At 43.3% G+C, this 21,943-nt stretch overlaps 2 protein-coding genes across 6 annotated transcripts in view; both read right to left on the bottom strand.

Moving 5' to 3' along the window:
* CEP112 (centrosomal protein 112) overlaps positions 1-5,990 on the bottom strand; it is a 194,988-nt gene extending 188,998 nt beyond the window's left edge. For 2 of the 4 annotated variants that reach the window (XM_071451527.1, XM_071451526.1), the window contains exons 1-4: positions 5,508-5,990; positions 4,976-5,096; positions 3,866-4,056; positions 3,019-3,167 (exon numbers count right to left, since the gene is read on the bottom strand). In XM_071451527.1, the coding sequence (XP_071307628.1) occupies positions 3,019-3,167; positions 3,866-4,056; positions 4,976-5,096; positions 5,508-5,945 (899 nt within the window). In that variant the 5' untranslated portion in view covers positions 5,946-5,990. The remainder of the gene's footprint in view (positions 1-3,018; positions 3,168-3,865; positions 4,057-4,975; positions 5,097-5,507) is intronic. The other 2 variants (XM_071451529.1, XM_071451530.1) reach the window with 2 other exon arrangements.
* Positions 5,991-11,126: 5,136 nt separating this feature from the next.
* APOH (apolipoprotein H) lies at positions 11,127-19,272 on the bottom strand. Of its 2 annotated transcripts, XM_071451385.1 has the most exons (8): positions 19,117-19,238; positions 17,497-17,673; positions 16,671-16,767; positions 15,276-15,352; positions 14,496-14,684; positions 13,726-13,905; positions 12,363-12,560; positions 11,127-11,557 (listed from the first exon to the last, which is right to left on the bottom strand). In XM_071451385.1, the coding sequence occupies exons 1-8, from the start codon at positions 19,178-19,180 to the stop codon at positions 11,487-11,489; spliced, it is 1,053 nt and encodes a 350-aa protein (XP_071307486.1). In that variant the 5' UTR covers positions 19,181-19,238; the 3' UTR covers positions 11,127-11,486. The 2 variants fall into 2 exon arrangements, with proteins under 2 accessions (XP_071307486.1, XP_071307487.1); XM_071451386.1 differs by lacking the exon at positions 17,497-17,673 and having other exon boundaries at positions 19,117-19,272.
* Between the last annotated feature and the right edge of the window lie 2,671 nt (positions 19,273-21,943).

Raw genomic sequence — 21,943 nt, 5'->3', positions numbered from 1 at the left:
ATTGTCCAACACAGAATTATCTGTATTGCAAGATAAAAATCACTATGAAAAGAATTTCTGTTTGTTTAGGTCTTTGAAAGGAGAGAATCTTGAGATAAAGAACATCAAGCAGTTACTCAAACATGTCTCACTGACATTATCTATTTTGCCCTGAGAAAATGTTGTAGGAACTGAGTCATGGCTGGAATGCAAAATTTTCATCCAACCACACAAATTCCATGCCCAGGGATGCAGTTTCCCAGTGCACATTCAGAGGAGGGAGACAAATACAGTGGAACTCGGTCACCATCTGCTGGCTCTCCCTACAAACTGCACATCCAGAAATATTTAATATATTACAGTTCCACCTGCACTGATTGCTCATTCAAAATTGTAAATACAAAGAAAACCAGGAGCTATATGTTTGCTATAGGTAATATCTTAACATGGTCACATTTAAGTAAATACTAAATATGTAAATATTTTGTGTTTTTCAAAACACAACTGCTGAAATATTTACCGTCAGTATTTTTCTGCAAAACTTGCAGGAAAATTAAGTTTCTTATTGCAGTGAAGATTAATTTATGTAATCTGCAGAACTATCAAAATTTTCCAACACAAATTCAGATTTCCTTAGACACAGCCCCACTCTCAGTCCAAGTATCCACCAGCACAGGTGTGCATATACCCCTGATTTTTAATTCCTTTAAACCAGTAACATTATTCAATTACATTTACTTGCTTCTCCTGGCATGGAATAATTTGCAATCTAGGGAATAATTTGCAATGCAGGTCTCCAGAGAACTCAGCAGAGTCTTGGGAACCACTCTGATTACCAATGTAGGCATTGCTTCATTCCCACAGGATAGAAGGGGAAAGTGAAATTAAGCTTCACTACACCAAAAAAACTTTGGGAACTTTGCCAGGCCAAGCTGAATCTTAGGTTCAGACACAAAGTGGGAGAAGACATCCAATTCCAGTATTCTACTATAAACCAGGTAGAAAAGAAAGAAAAACTGTGGCAAAGAAGGGAGGGAATAGGTGGAACTGCACCTCAGGATGAAGAGGGGGGAATATGCAAACCCCACCCCAGCTGAGAGCACAAGTCAGGAATTCAGAGCAATCAGGTGCATTTTTACACCACAAATAGGGCCTTGTAGAGATTTCAGTGGGCTAAATCTGGCCTAACAGAGGAGAGTTGTGCTGATAGTGCTTTATTGCCTCTCACACCCAGAGTGACACTTTGACCTGATGCTGCTGCTCCCAGGGACTGACACAACCTGGTCAGACCCAGGCCAGCTATCCTGGCATGGCACAACAGGAACAAAAATCCCTCCAAGGTCTCAAAAAGCATTTCTGAAACATGATACATTCCTTGTTTTCATAATGTCAACTCTATTTTTTTTTTAAATGAAGGGTATCTGAACAGCTCCTTCTAACAATTTTCTGTGTCTGTCTGAAACTAAACTTGAAAATGTGTTTCTAACACAATTAAACAAAACCAGAATCATTCCTTTTCCAGTGAATTCTCTGTATCACCAAGCCCAAATCAGTAATATCATAACTCAACTGGAAATTCTCCATTGTCTGCCTCTGGTCTTAAACCACAAATCTGTTATCAAAACCACAGGTTCTTATCAGAGCCTGACTGCAAGCAACCAGAACAGCTCCTAATCCTCAAGAAAAGGAGATACAGAGACCTCAGACATAAGAGTAACTTTTGAAATGATTGTTAGAATTACACACATTTAATGGATACAGAAGAGTTTAATGATACTCAATATTAATGTGATTAAACTTGCAAGTCTCCATCTGTCACTTATCCAAATCTCTGCTGGAAAACTAAAAACATGACTGAAAAATGATGATAAACAGCATAAACATCAGTGTGCCTACAAGAGAACAGCTAATGGTGGCCACTTATGAAAGATGTAAATGAAGACATGAAAAAAAGCATTGGACTTCTGAAACTAAACTTGAAAATGCATTTCTAACACAATGAAATGAAAGCAGAAGTAGAGCAAACATTCACTTCCTCCTGTACAGTACCCACTGAGCTTTGAGTAATATTCACTGCATGTCTAAGAGTGCTTCCTTCACCAAGGATTTCAGAAAGGTTAAACATTAATGAGACTTTAGAAGGGGCAAACAAGAGGAAATCCCATCCATGACTGAAATAAAGACACATGAAGAAAAAAAAGGAACACAGATCCTGAAAATCAGCACAAAATTGTACTATGTAAGATAATCCATAAAGCAAATACTTAAGAACAGTAGATTAAACTGGAATTTACCTAAGATTCCCACAAATTAGGACAGAATAGTGCTGAAGTTTTCCAAGTGTCCAAATGACCAGCTTGTCACTCCTTCAATACTGCAGGGACATCTTTCTAAGCCAACAGGAAAATAAGCCTTAATAACAACACATTTCACCCTTTTCCCCTGCTGTAAACAGCTCTATTCTCAGCTGACTGGGACTGAGGATGCAGTTTAAGCTCACTGGCTGCTGCAAATCAAAAACCTAAATCTCACTCAGCAAAACTTGCTTATCTGCAAAGAGCCACTATTCCATTTCCTCTAAAAAACCTGTGAGCAACAGTCATAGAACAACCTCTAAATCTACCATCTGTGTGCTTGCCTATATTTCTAATCTATGGGAAAAAAGACAGTTAAAACTATTTGATAAAAACAGCTGCTTTCAGCATCATGGCCTTAGACAACAGATGTAGGCTTTGATTTTCCATGTTAAGTGTCTGGAACAGAAAGGAGGAGGAGAACAAGAGGAAGACAAAGAGGATAGAGGGATGGGACATGGAAGGAGATGTAAAGAAGTCAGAGAAGAAGACACAATGGAGAAAAGCAAGAACAGAGCAGTCTAGAAGTTCTCATTACACTGAAGCTGTTACCAGAGTTTCTGACTATAAACACTGATGGTGAGTCCACGAGGGAGTGCAATAAACTCATCCAAACTCCTCATTTAACAACTTACAGCTATTAAATACAAATCAAACCCTGCTGAAGCAAGGACAGAAGCCTTACCCAAGTGCAGGAGCTGTTGTTGAAGATGAGTCCTCCACAGAGGACAGATTACTGTCATGGTTGCCCAGGTCTCCCACCATCCACTCAGATAAGCAGCCAGCGTGCCTGCTCCGAGCTCGTGGTGAACTTGGTTCATCGAAATAAACTGACTGGAATGAGAACAAATGCAAAATCAACAGGAGAATGTATTTACACAGAGGCATTCTTTACACCCTCAATGTCATTTCTTGCAGAACTGTCTGCAGTACAATCATTCCCTTTCCACTGAGGTCAGTGAGATGTGCAAATGCCACCTTCCCAACCCATGGGAATTCATGGCAACAATGTAAATATTTTCCAATACTTCTTACAGGATGGGTAATTTTAGCAAAAATTGGCATTGTTATGTCACTGAAGTTGATGCCAAGGGTTGACACAGCATATTCAGTTCTCCAGAAAGCAAACTGCAATTTTAATGATGCCTCTGTGAGTTCTATAGTATTCTCAGGCCACTAAAGCCACGACCTTTAAGAACAATTTTCCTTTCACAAGAGCTATCTACTGATTAGGACACAAGAAAGCCTCAAGGGCCTTTTATTACATTTTTCCAAAGAACTAGAAAAAGATTACCTTTCTGTTCCTTCAAACACCTATTTTCATAAGCCTTCAAACCAGAATTTTGAAGACACAAAAGGTTTTGCCCATTGCAAGGTTTCCCCAGCATCAATGACAAGAAATGCCTTTATTTATCACAGAGCTCCACTCAACCCATTCAGAACTGTTTGTCACTTTTGTGCCAAATCTAAGATGGAAAAGCAATTCCAGGATACATTTTAGCAAGTCTGTCTCATAAAGCAGGGACACTCACCATGTAGGCAGGCAAAGTTTTCAGCATTCCTTCCTCTGGTTTCTGGCTGAAAGGACCATTCAGAACTCCTCTCTGCAGCATGTGGAGCAGCAGCTTTGCGTACAAGTTCCGATTCTCCCTTCCCACTATTCCTACGCCTGCTGCTGAAGGTTTGCAGAGTTTTTTAATCCATAGTGAGCATCTTTTTCTTTCTGAAAATACAGATTTCTGGGGTGACCATACATTTTCAGAGCAAATCAAACACATGCAGAAAACAGAAGCCATCACTGGCACCAATTTTGTACGTTTCTCCTTTCTACACCAGTTTAAAACAAAACAAACTCCCAAATGATCAAACCAAATAAAATAAATGGTTAAAGACTTAGAATAAAAACAAGTCTTTAACAATGGTTCAAATTTACACAATGCACAAACATTTTCTATAAATTCATGTTTATACCAGAAGTTTACATCACTTTTGTAAACAACATGGAATTGGAAACCCCAGGAATTCTGCACTCACTGCAAGAGCTGCCATAAACTACAACTTACAGCTTGCAGGAGCATTAATACTTTAAATACACAATAAATCCTCATCCATTAAAAAAAATAAATCTCTATTTACACAAGATTTGCTATCAGATAAGGAAATTATTCATTTGGTTAAATGTTTATACATAAAGCTCTTAATTTGTAGGGTTTGTGCCTTTAATAATAACCAGCTTGTTGTAAAAATTAGATTTATGCAACATCATTTATTAATTGATGTTCCTATCAATACACATTCCTGAACAAATGTTAACAACTTTATAATTAAAAAATATTTGCTATCTCAGAAACAATTCCCTTTAAAATTCCCTTTAGTTTCTACTGAACTAGGTTTTTAAAGATTGATGTTAATGTATTGTAAATGTGCAAAATCACATTTACATCATGAAAACAAGACAGATAAGGTCAAACAATTGCAGTAGGTACCTAAAACATCCAACTTTAGAAGTTGTGCAAACCCCCATCAAAACTGTACCTTGTAATGCCAGAGATGAAGTGCCTGGTTAAATTAATTACACATAATAATTGTCAGTCCCTAGGGCTTTGTTATTCGTGTTTAAATGCACATTTTACCATCTGTACCTGAACTATTCTGCAGGTTAAGGACATAGGGTTTCATAGCCACAATACAGCGATCTAATTCCGCATCCAGTCTTTCCTTTATTTCATCTTCACTGCTCATGTTGAAAGCACACAAATTAACCTGCAAAATTAATGCCATTGATGTAGAAAAGGTCAAACTCCTTTTTACACCAGTCTCTCTTCGTCTTAGGCCACACAAAGATGCATTTGGAACAGTACAGAAAGTGAAACTAGATGTGTTATGCTCAAACAAACACAAACCGAAGACAGATTACCTAAAACAGATTCTTTGTAAATAACAAGTTCTCAGTGTAATCTACAAGAATGTGCTTGTTTAGATTTGAAACGGAATAGCCAACCACACAATAAATATATTCATTACACCCAATTTGTATAAAACACCTCAAGTCGTTTGTGTGATACCGCATTCCTAACTTGGTATTCCTTGGAATTAGAGGTTTGGGGTTTTGGGTTTTTTTTTTAAGAAGAGGGGGGAGAAAGGAGGGAGAACATCAAGTACAGCGATAGTTACAAGTAGCAGAAGCAAGAAGCTGTCAGGACAGTTCTTCAGGAAGCAGCCCCGCACAGAGCAGCGCTCTCCGCTCCCGCGCCGTTCGTTCCCCAGCGGAGCGGGGCCCTTCCTGGCACATTCAACAATGAACCCGTTCCGTGCCGGCAGAGCCGCACACCCGGGCCCGCCCCGGGGCCCTTCCCGGCGCTCAGCCCCGGCCCCCGGCCGTGCCCCGGCCCGGGGCGCACTCCAGTGTCCCCGCAGCCCTCCCGCCGGGCCCCGCGGGCCGTGCCCCGTTACCTCTGGGGGCTGCGGGTCACGGCCACGGCGGGGGGAGGCGGCGGCGGCGGCCGAACGTTCAAACCGGCCCCGCTCCCGGCGGCCCCGGCCCCGCGCGTTTCCGTTTCCGCGGTGACCGGGGCTGGCCCGGCCCGGCCCGGGAGGCCGCGGGCGGGGCATGGAGACGGCGAGCACAGCCCGCAGGGGCTGAGGAGTTGTTCGCCCCAGGAACGGGGAAAGCTCTCGGCCTCGAGGAGTGCAAGGAAGGTGCTGGTGGGGCACCGCAGCCACCGCTCTGAGAGGCGCTGGGCTCTTCCCTCTGGTGACCGGGGACAGGAGCCAGGGCACGGCTGGAGCTGTGCCAGCGGAGGGTTAGGTTGGATTTTAAAAAGTTCTTCCCCCCAAGGGTGCCCAGGCTCCTCAGGGAATGGGAATGGGCACGGCCCCGAAGCTGCCGGAGCTCCAGGAGCGTTTGGACAGCGATGCCCAGGCTGGGGTTGTTGCGGTGTCTGTGCAGGGACAGGAGCTGGACTCGATGGTCTTTCCCGCTCAGGATATTTTGTGTTTATTTCATTCTGTGATTCCTGCCCGGCCTGATGAATGTCACCACAGCCCAGCAGTGCGGTCATGGCTACACCCAATGCTCTCCCCCAGATTCCCTTTGTAGATTGTTATGGATCCGCTCAGACACGCCCGGAAAACGCCTCACGAGTCCCCAGCAGAGCCTCGGGGAGCGGCGGGGCAGAAACGGGAGATCGCAGAATCCCAGAATCACACAAGCTTGGAAGAGACCTTCAGGACCATCGAGTCCAACCCAAACCCCAACACCTCAACCAAACCCTGGCCCCCAGTGCCACATCCAGGCTTTGTTAAACACACCCAGCGATGGTGACTCCACCACCTCCCCGGGCAGAACATTCCAGAACTTTATCATCTTTCCATGAGAAAAATGCCGAGTGCAAAGTCCTGCACCTGGGTTTGGCGGCTCCCAGCACAAACCTGGCTGGGTGGGGAATGGATGGAGATCCCCCCGGGGCAGGACTCAGGTGTTGATGGGTGAGGAGCTCAGCGTGCCCGGCCCTGTGCCCTGAGCTGATCCCAGCAGGGGCAGCAGGGAGGGGGCTCTGCCCTCTGCCCTCAGGTCAGAGCCCGCCTGCAGAGCTGCCCCAGCACAGGGAGGAGCTGGAGCTGCTGGACACAGCCCAGAGGAGGCACCAGGATGATGCCAGGGCTGGAGTCCCTCTGCTCTGAGCCAGGCTGGGAGAGCTGCGGTGCTCACCTGGAGAGGAGAAGGTTCCAAGGACCCTCACAGCCCCTTCTAGGGGCTAAAGAGGCTCCAGGAGAGCTGGAGAGGGACTGGGGACAGGGATGGAGGGACAGGACACAGGGAATGGCTTCTCACTGCCAGAGGGCAGGGATGGATGGGATATTGGGAAGGAATTGTTCCCTGTGAGGGTGGGCAGGCCCTGGCACAGGTGCCCAGAGCAGCTGGGGCTGCCCCTGGATCCCTGGCAGTGCCCAAGGCCAGGCTGGACACTGGGGCTGGGAGCAGCCTGGGACAGGGGAAGTGTCCTTGCCACAGTAGGGGGTAGAAGGGATGGGCTTTAAGGTCTCTTCCCACTCAATTCTACGATTCTGTGCTATGAATTTAACGGGATGGGTCCAGGTCCTTGATATTCAGGGGATGGACTTGGTGCCTTGTGAGTACAGGAGAGCTGGGACTAGAAAAGTGAGGGTACAGCAGCAGTGGGGGAGTGTCCTGGTTTGAGAGGAAGTGAGTTTTTTGGGATGTTGTGGCACTTTTTTCATGGAAAGAGTGATAAAGTTCTGGAATGTTCTGCCCAGGGAGGTGGGGGAGTCACCATCCCTTGTGTTTAACAAAGCCTGGATGTGGCACTGGGTGCCAGGGTTTAGTTGGGGTGTTGGGGCTGGGTTGGACTCCATGAACAGGTTCTTTGTGATGTGGTATTTTATTCCTGCTGGCTGGATATTGGCTGTATCTATTTTTGTATCTTCATTATGATCAACATTTGGGGGAAAAATGTTTCTATTCAGAGCTTAGTGAGAAATATTTGCCACCCTGAGGTCAATAAATCAGAAGTAGCTTTTGAGCCTGAGCAGTGGGGGGTGGGTGCCAGGAATATGAGTGGATAAAATGAGAATGAAATTTCAGGAGAAGGTTCAATAATTGCAGAGCCAATTTTATTCACAGTTTCTGAGTAAAATCTGTTCAAGTATATTCTTGTAGGTAATAGAGAGATTTTGAGCTCACTTTAAAACATTAAATATGCTCCATATTGCTGATGGGTTTTGGGTTGTCCTATCCCAAGGACAGAGAACATGAGGGGGTGTTGTGGAATAGAAGAATTTCAAAGCACATGCCTGACACTTCTGCACAAAACCCATGAGTTGTACTTGTTTTGTAGCCATTTCGAAAAAACATCAATTAATCCAAAAGAATTAGAGAAATCCTTCAGCTGCTCAGTCTCTTCCTGAGAGAATGAAGTGTCTGTGTGTATGTACGATCCCAAATAAACCCTCTGACCTCTTTGATTCGTGCATTTCTCTTTCCCCAAAATCTGTCATGGGCTTTGCTCTGTTGTAGCATCTAAAGCGCTTTTATCTGGAACAAACAAACTCTTCAACACTTCTGAGTTTGATTCAGATGCACATAGAGATCAAACAAGAAACCCTTACATGTACAGTAGGAAATTGGCTGTTTTCTTTGATTTCTCAGCTAATCTTCAGCAGGAATGATTCTGTGTTAGGGCTCATTGGGTGATAGATCTGACAGCTGTACCGGGGCTCAGAGTGCCTTAAACCCACATTTGCACAGAAGCAGTGCAAAAATCACTGATGGAGTATTTCAACCATGGTAGAATCTCAAGAGTACATTACAAGGATAATTTATTATCTTGAAATTCCAGATTTAAAATAGTTGTCATTTGATATATATTGGAACATGGGACACTTCTCATCTGTGTTAAATCCATGGTAGATCCTTGCAGCAGAGTAAGGCTGCTGTGTTTCTGCACATTGCCTTCAGATTTGAGTGTATCTCTCTCATACTCATCACAAAGTACTTTGAAAAACTGAATTTGCTGGAACATGATCTAAAAGAGCACAAGGCTAAGCAAAATCAATGACTGGAACCACTACTCCAGTTGAAATTTCCAGAGGGAGTAGATCCAGTTTCTGGGTCTGCTTCCCAAGGCAGAGCAGGGTGGCCACAGAGGTTGGAGCCTACATGAAGTGATTTGACAATTGCATAACTTCTGTCCAAAAAAACAGAAAGAAAACCACAAGATTGAGGAAATGACTGAGGTCTTGTCTCCATCCAAAGCTGCAGCCTGGACATGAGGAGCACTGATGTGCCCTGAGCCTCCTGAGGAAATCACTGTAGACACACTGATACAGAACACAAAGATATCCCAACCAAAATACAGAACAAATTCCCAATTTGAATTGTAAAAATATGGTCATTTAAGCAAAATATAGTCAATAATCTTTTTTCCCCCCACATTTTACCACATTCTCTTATCTCTTTAACTGTCTCAGCAGGTTGCCACAAGCAACATGAACACAGCTTAAGGCATTTTATCAAACATCTCAAAAATACAGAAAAAAAAAGAAAGCAGGTCTCACTGCCTCATACCAGCTTCTGGAACACTTCAAGTTGCAAGACATTATTTTTCAGCCCTTCTGAGCAAATCTTTCATGTCTGGAAAGTTGTGATTCACAAACACCTCACTACTTCAAAGAGTTAACAGGTCACAGGTTTTTTTTTTTTCTCCCTCTTCTTGCTTCAGGAGAGTAGATAATAAATTCAGCATGTGAACATTGGCTCCTAAGGGTGATCCTTTCAAGTGTTGCAGTGCTTCACATCCAGTGAGGAAGCAGGGCCAGCTGATTTGTTCAGTCATTCTTCTGCTGTATGGGTAAGTAGAACTGGGAAAACTTCCTTAGAAAAACCTCAGTTTTCCCAGGGCAGCTGTTTCTGTGCAAAACACAAGGCATTTCAGGGACAAGCTGCATTTGGGTGGCAGTGAATGCTAAGTTTGCTTATGCCAGTTTCACAGGGTTTGCTGTGACACACGAGTTAATATTAAACTGGGTTTGGTATCTCAGCACCTGTCCTGAACATCCTGATCCCAGAGATGGATCCACACCACATTTAGACTGGATTTCCAAATTCATTGTGGTGCCAGCTGAGCTATGTCTGTGTTAGAAGGACTTATGGGTATCTTGGCCTGCAAACTTCATTTGAGGATCCCACCTGAATGTGTTCAACCAAAATATGGCACACGCTGCAACAAAATGCCCACTTCAGTTGCCAGCATGAATTTTCTGTCTCTGCATAGAAAATTAAATTGTTGCTGAGTACAAAGTACTAAATACTTAATAATAGCTGCCTCGATCTCTCCTTAAAAATAGGAAGCATAAGGATGAATTATATCAGTCATACTATTAAAATATTCATATGCAGCCTTACCAAAAAAAAAAACAAGGAAAAAAGATAATTAGAATATGTTTAGAGTTCTTTAATGGCAGCTCTACCATCTTACAAGTAGCTTGATCTTAATGTTAAATGGTCCTTTTAAAACTTCTGCAGTGGATTATTACTTACTGTGGAGCTCATGCTTTTTATCAAAGAAAAGGCTTTTAAACTGCAGAGGGAACCCTGTATGACTCATGACAATTTATTGTAAGTGTACCACAAATATTTCTGTATCACTTTCTAGTATGTTGAAATTATAATTACTTTTTCTGAATGAAAATACAGACATAAGCACAAAACTTGCCAAACTGGATCATACCAGTAAGCTGCCTGTATCATAAATCAAATTAAAAGTACAGTTTACTTCAGAGCTACTTAATGATCAGAGATCAGAACTATTGCTCAATGGTAACAGTTCTCTTAAAAAAAACAACAACAAAAAAAACCCCAAAACTGAAGCAATTATGTTGTGTAATATTGAAACAGAGGTAAAAATTAACAGTGGTTTAAAAGTTTCAGGTGAAGTTAGAATCTCTAAAATGTAAATAGTCTTACTAACTGAAGCATTTTTTTAAAGAAATATTAAAAAACCCTTTATCTGATGTTGTTGATGTTTAAATCATGGTTGGATTCTTGGCTTCTAAACTCATTTGGAAATCTCAGTCTTTCTACTTACGTAAATTCTGGAAAATCCCAGGCTCATGGCCCTCTATCTATAATTAAAGGTCCACTCCCTGTCACAGGGGAGTGGTAATGGAATCAGAACCCAGTAATTACTAATGATTAAGGCCTCTTGCTATAAATCAGTCTAGAGCTAAAGGATCTGATTGATGATTAGGTAATATTAAATAAGAACACACTAGTGGCTGAAAATCACTTTATTGTAAAGCAACTGCTATTGAGGAGGTCATTTACAGTTGCATAAATGTTGGAAATGTGGAGAGAGAAGCCCTAGTGCAGGGATTTGGAAGAAGGCAGAGACAAGAGAGTGGAAGTTAATGGCTGAAATGTTGTGTTGTAGCTTGTGGAAGAGAGTGGAGGGGATGGTGGGAGGGAAGAAAGCATTCACAGATTCCAGAGTTCACCTGGAAATTTACACTTACAGGACCTGAGTTACATTTACAAGACCCAAGTTACACTCACAGGACCTAAGTTTTTCTCTCCTATGTGGAATATTCTGTCTCAGTAAGGCAGAAGTTTAGTACTGGGTTATTTTCTCTGCTTCAGGCTTCATCTTCACATGCTTTCATCTCTGAGGGGTCTTTCTTCACCAGAGTTGAGAAAAAGCCACGTTCTGTTGAAGACAAGTGAAGAACTTGGGTTAATTTCTTATAACATGACAGCTAAAAACAACAGCAAGGTGAGCAATCTTTGCATCATAGTGAAACTGTTGGAAGAAATGCACTTTTATTTTCTATCTTAATAAAGCTGAGCTAAGTGCATCAGAAGCCAAATGTGAGGAGAGATGTTTTCATTGTGGACAGGCTTTTCCTTTGCTTAGAAATGAAACTAAAACTTACAAGGAAAATTCTATGGAAGGAATATTAACAAAACAAGTGTGAAACATTTCCTCTTGCTAGCAAAGTTGGTAATGTCTATTTATTTCTTCTAAAAGCCTGAGTGCCTGTGAAGCTTTTCCTCCAGCATCAACTCCTCCCCACAGCTCTCATCTGCTTTTCAACACTCTTGGTCCAAAGTGTTTTCCTGATCAGCAGAAGGTGTAAATAATTCACCAGAATAGGAGGGAATATGTCAGGTTCTCAAACCTGCAGCAGTGTTCAGGCTTTTTGTCCCTGAGGATTTGGGAAATCCCAGAATGTTTTACATTTGGCCTTTTCTTTGGGCTAGTAACACTTTTAAGTAACATCTTCTAGAACAGGACAGGAATTAAAGCAGGGCTCTGACACAACCAAAGGAAAATTCTTGCTGAGCATTCTCTCTTCAGGCCATTTTCTTCCAGAATACCCAATAACTCAAACACCCAGTAATTCAAATAGCCACTCAAGTAGGGCTTGAAGATGAATTATGGCATTGTCCCCCACATCAAGCAGTTGTAATTCCCCCACCAGGTGCTGGTTTGGGAGCAGCCTGCCTCATACCTTTAAAGCAGGCAGGGAGGGTGAAGTTGCCATCCACACATGCCACATCTACAGTGTAGGCACAGGACTTTTCCTTGTTCTTGCAGAAGAAGGATACAGTTTCCCCGTGCAGAATGCCATCCTTCAGGTCGTTCTGAACTCTCTTCTTCTCACCGTTGTACAATACTACAGCTTTCTTTACTGGTATTTTACATGGTGCTGGAAAAAAAATCCAGTTATAAGGAGCAGGTTTGGAAAGGGGGTAGATCAGATCCCAGCAGAATTCTGTGTATGTGATATTTGGGAATGAAAAATGTGCCCTATATGCAGACAGAACTTCTGCTGGTATTAAAATGCTGAAGAAATTCAGACCCTGAAGCATAGGGTCAAAAGTTTCCAGTAAAAATCCAGCCTCAGTGTAATTTCTAATGACATGAAGTAGGAAGAGGAGAGGAAATACTCAGACAGAGTAAAGTTACATGGCTGATTATTGAAGTCAATCCAGATACATCAATGTCATACAACATTCAGTGTTGGGAGTGGGCTTAGATTATCAGGGCCTTGCAATTCCTTTTTTTGGCTTCCTTTTGAGCACAGCTCTTGCACAAAGGAGTGACTGTCAGAATTCAGGACATCCCCTCTGGCTGTCCTGGATTGCCTGAACCCCTGCCAGGGGGCTCAGAGACCCTGGCACAGAGCCCAAGATCCCTGTGACTTGATTATGACCCATGGAAAAAACTACCAACCTTATATAAGGATCTGCAAGCCATGAAAGTCTCAGTAGAATAATAGTTAGTCTGTCACAGGGTGAAAAATAGATTTTTTGGGGTTTTAGAATGGGGGTTCAGAGGGCAAGATGGAGGGATCTGGGCATGTCCAGCCTTTCTCCTTCTCCTTCTTGGCCTCCATCTTCTGCTGTGATGTTGGCACTTTTGGATTGGTTTAGAGTAGAAGCTCAGTGTCTAACACAGGTGATGGGTATTGGGAAGTTATGGTAAATATTGTACACGTAGTTTTTAGTATAAAAAGATAACACACAGTGTGCCTCTGTCTGACCTGCTGAATGGACCTCAGCAGGCCAGAGAAAGAATTTTATAGATAAAAAACAATAAACAACCTTGAGAATGAAAACAGAAGAGTTCTGAGAATTCAGAGTTCTCCTTCTTTGACTGCCAGGGAAAAGAGACTTTGAGAATGAAAATAGAAGAGTTCTGAGAATTCAGAGTTCTCCTTCTTTGACTGCCAGGGAAAAGAGACTTTCCAACGCATCTTGGGGTTACTCTGAGCAGCAGAAGTCCCAAGAAGGGGCAGCTGTTCAGTCAGAGCCGTGGTCAGGTGGAGGAGCTCAGTTTGGTCCCTGGTTCCTGGGGATGGGTGTGCTCACCTCTGCAGACTGGCTTTGTGGACCAGTTCCCAGTGTTCTCACAGCGGGAGTGTTTGGGTCCCTCCATGACGAAGCCGGTCTGGCAGCCAAAGCTGACGCTCTCATTGTAGTGGTAGGTTCTGCGCACAGCAAAATCTATAAACCCATTTTCTATTCCTGTTGGAGTGGGGCAGGTGACAGCTAGGGGACAAAACCAAACACAAAGCTTTAGCAGAGTCACAGGTCAAAAAGACAGCTATAAACCTGAAAAATGTAGAAAAACTTTCATGGGCGTTCACTGCTGCCTCTTTCACAGGAAACACAGCCAGGGGAAAGACAGCTTAAAAACCACAACAAATAAATAAACATTCCTTGTTTTAAATACACATCCATTGCAATCTGTGGTTATAACATGACTTAAACATGGTAAAAGCAGGGAAGTTTTTAGGACTGAGGGTAAGGCTTAGGTGAATCTGAGCACTTAGAATCAAATGTTGGCTGCACACTGGAGGCCAGGCTCAGGTTCCCCACTGTGCACCATGTTTAGCAGGGTTTGTTTATATAACCTTTACACCTGCAGCAAATGTTTTGTCAATCCCATGTTATGTGCCATGGGTTAGCAATCTCCTTGATCCATGAGCCTGAATGATTGCAGAATTCAGCTGCAGAGGGATTGTGCTGTATGTTTGCAATTACAGTTGTATAAAAAATTAAAATATTGTTGTTGATTTAGTTTTGTATCTGCAGTTCTCAGGAATGTTTTTTGGTGTGGATAAAAGTGAGTTACTCACCCTTGCACACTGGAATGCTGCTCCAGGTGCCATTGGCCATGCAGGTGGCTGTCTCATTCCCAATCAGGGCAAGAGGAGGGACACATTCAAACTGGACTGTGTCCAGGAAATAAGAGACATTTCCAGGATGTAGGCGACGGAAAGAGATGACCCCAAATTCCGGGAGCGAGGGAGGTGCACAAGTCACAGCTACAAAAGCACAGAATTCAGAAAATTCAGAAAAAGGTTTAAAGCATCCAGAAAAAAAAGCATTCAGAAAATTAAATCTTAACAAGAAAATAATTGTGGAATCAGAGGAGCAACATTCTTATGACTAAATGAACCCACATGGAATCACAGCTGGCAAAATATAAATTAAGTTAAAAGTGTCAGAGGGGCCTCAGAGTATGGAATTCATGATTTTTGCTGGATTTTTCAGCTAATATTACTGCTTTTCAGTCAAGTGTTTTTGCAGGATAGGTTATGGCAAAACCCTGCATAAGTCCAAAGGCATGACAATATCCTCTTTTTATACACAGGGAGGAGGAATTTGAGTGGATAAGCATCTTACCTCCAGCTGTAAATAGCATCCCTGATCCCGACCTTTTGTTCAGACCTTTCAGCTATATTTCTCTAAAACCCACACATAGAAAACCAAATATGCAGCATTCTGCTTGATTTTTCCCAACCAGCTTTTGCACAGAGGGGACTTCTGAATAAGAGTATATATAATTTTGAGCAATGCAAAGGAATATTTCTGGAATAAGAATAAGGATATTTAATTTTTATTGAAACACATACGTTGACAGCGGGGAAAAGTTCCAGTCCACTTTCCATCTGCCATGCACTGGCTTGTTCTTGACCCAACAAGGTTGTAGCTGGAAACAAACAGACCTGGTTATCAGAGCAGGGAGATCAATCAATCATCTGCCATTTCTATACACAGAATTAAGAATCCAGCTCTGAAATCCTTTTCTAGTTTAACAGTTCCTGACCTCAGAGGAAGTTTAGAATCAGATCTGAAAAACTATTAATATCCAAATCTTGCAAAGACCCAGGCAGTAGGCGTGGTACAACAAGATGTTTTGTTGTTTCAACTTTATATTCTGTTTTACATATTAATTTCTACAAGTGATTAATACTATGGATGTATGTAAATAGCAAATATTGATCTGTGATTGCTAATGCAAATGGCATGCTTTCTTGGGAGGAGTTCCCAGTTAATTATGGCAATTAGGATCAAATATTGGAAAGAATTCAGTGCTCTTAAAAACTAAAGTCACCAAGGTGCATTGTTATATTTTAATCTCAGACATTTCAAATCCATATGCACATTACACACTTCTCTCCCATCCTCTGTATTCACACAAATAGCATCTACTCTGAGTTTTAAAGAAATACCCATCATGAGTCTGGCATTTCAATATCACACAGCTGAACACCAGTAAATTAGAATTAACAAAACCAAATCAAGTCCCATTGCTACACTTGGTGTCATAGTTGAATTTATTTATTCCTTATCTTGCTCCTTTTTTACAGAAGGGGGTTGTTGAGGCTGTTGACACTTTTCAGTGAGCTCTAGGCTGTCTCACCTGTCCCCTTCCAGGTAAGCCTGGTTTTGTCATTAATTACCCAAGGACAATTAAATACATGCTACTATCAAATGCTTCCCTACATTTACCAGAACTATTATTTTTTTAAATTCATCCTTTTTCCTAAAGCTAACACGTAGCCCTGAGGAAAAGTGAATTTACTGCAGGTAAGTTAGGATTAACATCATGTTTTCATTTACTGAGCTTGGAAAGGCGTAGAAACACAATTTCCAGTCCTCAGAGCCCAACAGCATAACTTTGATAGAGATTATCTACTCTCTGCTGTAGGATTTCATCTCATGATGTAATAAGAGGATTTGAAAAGCAGGGGACAGCAGTCCAGAATAAATTTTTTGCATAAAATCTCTGCTATTTTGGTGGTTTCCATATTTGTAAGACTTTTCTTTGGAGTAGCAAAGCTCCATAATGTTACAGCCAAGACTGAACAGAGGTGGATCACCAGACAGGCTTTTTTATGATTTCTGAAATGTAGAGGAGTTTTTATGTGCAGTTTTCAGTGTTCTCTGTCTTGCAGTGTGGCAGTGGGTGATACTACAATGTAATTTATGCTGTTTATTTAGCAGCAGGAGAAAGGAACACTTACCCTGGATCACATGAAAAAGTTACAGTGCTCTGGTACTGAAACTCTTCAAAATCCATTTTCCCATTCTGCAGGGGTGGAGGAGGGGGACATCTCTTTGCTGTTTATTAAATATTAAAAAAGGATCATATTATTTCATGAGGCATGACATAATAATTTCATTATAGTGGGAACAAGTAGATCATAAAAGTTCATCCTGGTGTCTTTCACATTTCTCCACTCCCAAGTACTACATTCCACAAGTCTGGCTGTTCTACATTTCCATCAAAATACAAGTTTTTGTACAAACATAAAATACTTTTAATACTCAATTGCCTGAGGAATGTAAGTTGTCTGCAATGAAATGATGGAAATGCATTTGAGGATGCAATAAATGCACGGGTTAAGCAGCACATGTTGTTAGAGAATGAGCACTGCTGGGCTGGGGTGGATGAGGGTTCCCCCTGTCCAGCTCCAGTCTCCATCCCCATCTGTGTACGTGACATTTGGGAATGAAAAATGTGTCCTACATATTGGCAGAACCTCTGCTGGTATTAAAACGCTGAAGAAACTCAGACCCTGAAAGCGTAGGGTCAAAAGTTTCCAGTGGAAATCCAGCCTCAGTGTAATTTCTGTTCCACTGAGAGCTGGGGGTGAAGGGCAGCTGTGGGACACAGATGGGAAGACCCCTTCCATCACCACCCCTCACCACACACTGCTATCCTCCAACAGGAGAGGGAAGAACCAGTGGAGGGAGACCTGCTGAAATCCCTCCAATTCCTCTTGCAGATGATGGAATGCCCTTTCAGATGCCCCTTTCACACAGGGGCAGGAGGTGCTGGGTACTCACGGAGGCAGAGCAGGGTGTTGAAGGCCCACTTGCCCGTTGGGAGGCACGTGTACTTCCTCTGCCCACTGTTGGGCATGAACCCGGGCCGGCACGTGTACTCCACTTCCTCACCCACTTCATACACCTTTTTGTCTACATTGAGTGTGGCAAACAACACTTCTGGTGGCCTGGGACAGACTGGAGGAAAGGAATTTACAAGAGGTTTTGTTTACAAGTTGGAGAGAGGTCAGGCGTGCTCAGGATCTGCTGCAGGTTCTCCAGTTAGCAAACTCCAGTTTGAACCTGGAGTTGTTTTGATTAACCTGGAGTTAACTCTCCAGTTAGAACCTGGAGTTGTTTTGATTTCTCAGCTTGAAGCAGAGGATTCTCTATTGTTATGAGTTCTAGTATCTCCCTGCCCTGAGCTTTTGTTTTCCTGAGGCAGCTGATGGCTGCCATAAGTATTAGCCAGAAAAAAATGTGGTGTTCTTCTTCTCCTCAGCAGCTCTACCAATGGTCCCAGTTAGATTTGGTGTCGCTGTTTAAACTAAAATTTACTTTTCCTCCAAAATAGATTTATGAAGGTGTGCACAAATTGAGTCAGGCTGCACCAAGGGAAATACAGGTTGGATATCAGGAAAAAGGTTTTTATGGAAAGGGTGATAAAGTTCTGGAATGTTCTGCCCAGGGAGGTGATGGAGTCACCATTCCTGGGTGTGTTTAACAAACCTGGATGTGGCACTGGGGGCCAGGGTTTAGTTGAGGGGTTGGGGCTGGGTTGGACTCCATGACCTTGAAGGTCTCTTCCAACCTGGTGATTCTGTGAATTCTGTGAATTCAATTGCAGTAAATTGCCTTGGACAAAACAGGGTGAGAAGGACTTAGTAGCAAAGAAATGCCTTTCATTTTTAATCCAAATCCATTTGGTGGGGGTCAGCCTGAAATCAGGTATTTTTTCTTGTAATTAAATTCCTTTTTTCCCCCCAACTTTTCTGTTCACTGGGGCAGACCCTCTGTTCCATGAGGCAGCTCTGCTTCCCAAACGGCTTTAACACGATGCCAGCAGGAACAGCTCATCAGCCAGAGGGTGAGAACAGGAGGGAACAGTGAGGGAGGAACAGAGGGTGCAGCCTGAGCTCCTGCTGAGCACATGGAGAGAGGCTCCTGCTGCCATCGAGGGGAGAGCACAGAGGGACAGGGAGCTCAGGATGGAGAGATAAATGGCAAACACAGGCAGAGGAGACATGAGACAGTGCCCGGAGCTCTGGGTGTAGGGGAAAGGAGGAGAAAAGCGAGGCGGGAGCTGTGCAGGCACGGAGGGGTGAGCAGGGATGGAGCAGGTTAATTCCTGGCACACACAGTTCCCCCCTGGCACCCCGGCAGCTGGGTCCCACAACATCTGTCTGCATTTCTTCTGCTTTCCTTCGTCTTATGCTTTTGTACACAGCCACTCACCTCACCACAGGAAGAGACAGAGGAAAAAAATGGAAAGCGAAAAGAGAAGAAAAGCTCTCCGAGAAAAGCCCTGATCAAAACACTCGACCAGGATTATCTAGAGGCTTTAAAATCCCGTTGTTTCCTCCGGTGTCCCCCATTCCCACCTGAGGATGGGGCTGTCCCTAGCAGGTGGAAGGCACTCACCTTTGGACGCGAGAGCGCAGTGGCTCAGAGCCACGAGGCACCCGAGCAGTGCCAGGGGATGCATCCTGCCAGTCCCCGACGTGCCGAGTGCCCCCAGGCCAGGGCTCTGCCCTTAAAAACCCACAAAAGGATGGTTACATATTAACTCTTTGTGTTTATTCCCATCCCAGTAAACAAAAGATAAAAGCTTCCTTGTGTCTCTGCTAATAAAGGCTGAAACAAGCATCACATGTTGCTCTGGGGGCATAATGCAGGAATTCAGATGGCAATTTCTGCTCCTCTCTGGCTGCTTCTGCAGAGCATCTCCTGCTGGGACCCATGGTGTTGGGGAAAACAGTATTCTCAGCATCTGTAGAGGATGAGGATATTTGGAATGCAAATTTGGTTTGAATAATAGAACTGTCACTCCGAGGCTCGTGTTTGTCACTGGAGCGTGGACATTTCTGTGTACCAAAGACTCCTGATAGTTATAGCAAAATCATTCCAGGGCAAAATGATCCATTTTGGAGTGACATTGGTACTGGAATGTGCCCCCAGTGATGTACCAACCTCATGCCAGCTTACACAGATGATGATCTGGCCTGAAACTTGGGACTTCAGGGTCCTGTTTGATCTGATTCCTGTTGTCTTCCAATTACCAGTTAACCAAAGGCAGCAGAGACAGTGCTCAGTGCCAGCTCTGCAGGAAGGCTGAAATGATGATTCCTCTTCTTATTTGTGACAAGGGGGTCATAAATCAGATTTTTGGGTGGCATAAAGCCTTGTTGTGGCACTGCAAGTTTGGAGCATCAAGTCAGAACTTGACAGGTATCAGCTGAGGTTCTGATCACTGCAGTTCTCCTAATTTAGCAGATTTTAACTGCAGGAGCATCTGAAGAGCAACCAAAATAACATTTGTGTAATGATTGTTCCACAGTTTGGTGTTTCTAATCTAAGTATCCTCCTCCCCTGCTGACTCACAGCCTGTGAGGGGGAGTGAGGGACATTTGAAGCTCTGAGAGAAGTTGGGTTATGTCAAGCTCTTACTGCTGGGATCTCCAATAGTTTGTTTGTTTTTGTTTTATGAAATTTCTCTGTTTGTATTTGAAACATGAATTTTAGCCACAACATTAAACAATTGGGAACATGCTATTCTTCTCAGAAAGAAAACGCTGTGAGTATCCTGCTCAGACTATTTACCAAATACACAGTGCCGAAGGGCAAAGTACCACTGCTAAACCAACAGAAAAAGATTGACTTCATTTTCTGTATTTACATCTGATAATTTTTCCATTTGTCACAGCCTGCTTTTTCCTCCTCTCTTTCACAAGGAGCTCTTCCCTTCAAGGCACGCTGCTTTAATGAGCTTTATTTCCTCTGGTTTAAATCCTTCGGTAGATCTGCCGATATTTGGATATTTGGATTTTGTCCCTTTCTGTGTTTCCAATACCGGGAATGGACGGGAACAATTTGGGGCATTTCGGGGAACTCACACGCAGTTCCCCCCGCGGGCAGCAGGGGGCGCAACGCGCTCTGCCTTGGACCGGCAATTCCAAAGTTTTCTCTATTTAAAAACGGGGGGGAAAGAGTTAAATTACCAGTATATTCATTTTCCGTCGATTTCCTGCGTGAAAACTTTACCTCTTTTAAAACTGAGATTTAAAACTGCATGTGAAAGGGACAGGGGAATGAATATTTATGTGTAGAAGTGCATAGTAACTGCCAATGTTGTGATTCTTCTTGAAAACTTATTTCTCTGCAATGAGAAACATCTGAAAGTATGTTACAAATAACTGTGCTTGTTCCAGAAATTGGAGAAGGACACCGAGTTAATCACGAGATTGGAGCCCCTCTGCTCTGGAGCCAGGCTGGGAGAGCTGGGGGTGCTCACCTGGAGAGGAGAAGGATCCAGGGAGAGCTCAGAGCCCCTTGCAGAGCCTAAAGGGGCTGGGGACAGGGGATGGAGGGACAGGACACAGGGAATGGCTTCCCACTGCCAGAGGGCAGGGTTGGATGGATATTGGGAAGGAATTCCTGGCTGTGAGGGTGGGCAGGCCCTGGCACAGGTGCCCAGAGCAGCTGGGGCTGCCCCTGGATCCCTGGCAGTACCCAAGGCCAGGCTGGATTGGGCTTGGAGCAGCCTGGGACAGTGGAAGATGTCCCTGCCACGGCTGGAGAGTGGATAAGGTGATCCTTAAGGTCCTTCCAACCCAAACCATCCTGTAATTCTATAATTTTTTGGTTCTATAATTCTATGAAAATGTGACAATTATCATATGGATTCACCTTGGCACAGCACGAGCAAAACCAACCCAGTTCTTGCTGTGATTGTGATTGTGTGCAATTATATACATCAGGTGATCTTCCATCAAATCCAGCCCACTCCTTTCACATGTCAGCTATTTAATATCACAGCTCCTGCAAACCAGAGAATGAAGCAGAATTTGGTTTCATCAGAGACCTCATAAACACAGAGCAGAGGGGTGGTCTCTGCCCCAGATAATAATAATAATAATAATAATAATAATAATAATAATAATAATAATAATAATAATAATATCCTCAGTAAAGAAATGGCAGCTGCAAGCAGAGAAAGCAGTGCAGGAGCACTCAGAGGGGATATCAGCCATGATGGGAGCCAGATCAGTGTCCCAGTAGTCTCATTGTTACCTTACTTTACTTTACACTGTTACCTGGGGTTGTGCTAACACAGCCTGAAGGGAGAACATGCAGGAGGATGTGAACAAACTGCCTTTGCAGGAGTGGCATTGCCCAGCTAAAATGTGAAGGGCAGCAAAGCAGACATCCAGAGTGAATGTTTGAAAAGGCAGCAATTAAATGATGGAGA

The sequence above is a fragment of the Agelaius tricolor genome, unplaced genomic scaffold (assembly GCF_023055355.1).
Source record: "Agelaius tricolor isolate 1412-34295 unplaced genomic scaffold, bAgeTri1.0.p SCAF_32, whole genome shotgun sequence".
Classification (NCBI taxonomy): domain Eukaryota; kingdom Metazoa; phylum Chordata; class Aves; order Passeriformes; family Icteridae; genus Agelaius; species Agelaius tricolor.
This window is presented reverse-complemented; position numbering and strand designations above follow the sequence as displayed.

What these genes read in the sequence shown, in the direction of transcription:
- APOH (XM_071451385.1), bottom strand. Translation starts at nt 19,180, where the DNA reads ATGCATCCCCTGGCACTGCTCGGGTGCCTCGTGGCTCTGAGCCACTGC. An exon ending in CTGCGCTCTCGCGTCCAAAG is followed by an intron (nt 17,674 to 19,116) that starts GTGAGTGCCTTC and finishes CCTTTCCTCCAG; the next exon opens with TCTGTCCCAGGCCACCAGAA. An exon ending in CAGCATTCCAGTGTGCAAGG is followed by an intron (nt 13,906 to 14,495) that starts GTGAGTAACTCA and finishes TTTGTCCCCTAG; the next exon opens with CTGTCACCTGCCCCACTCCA.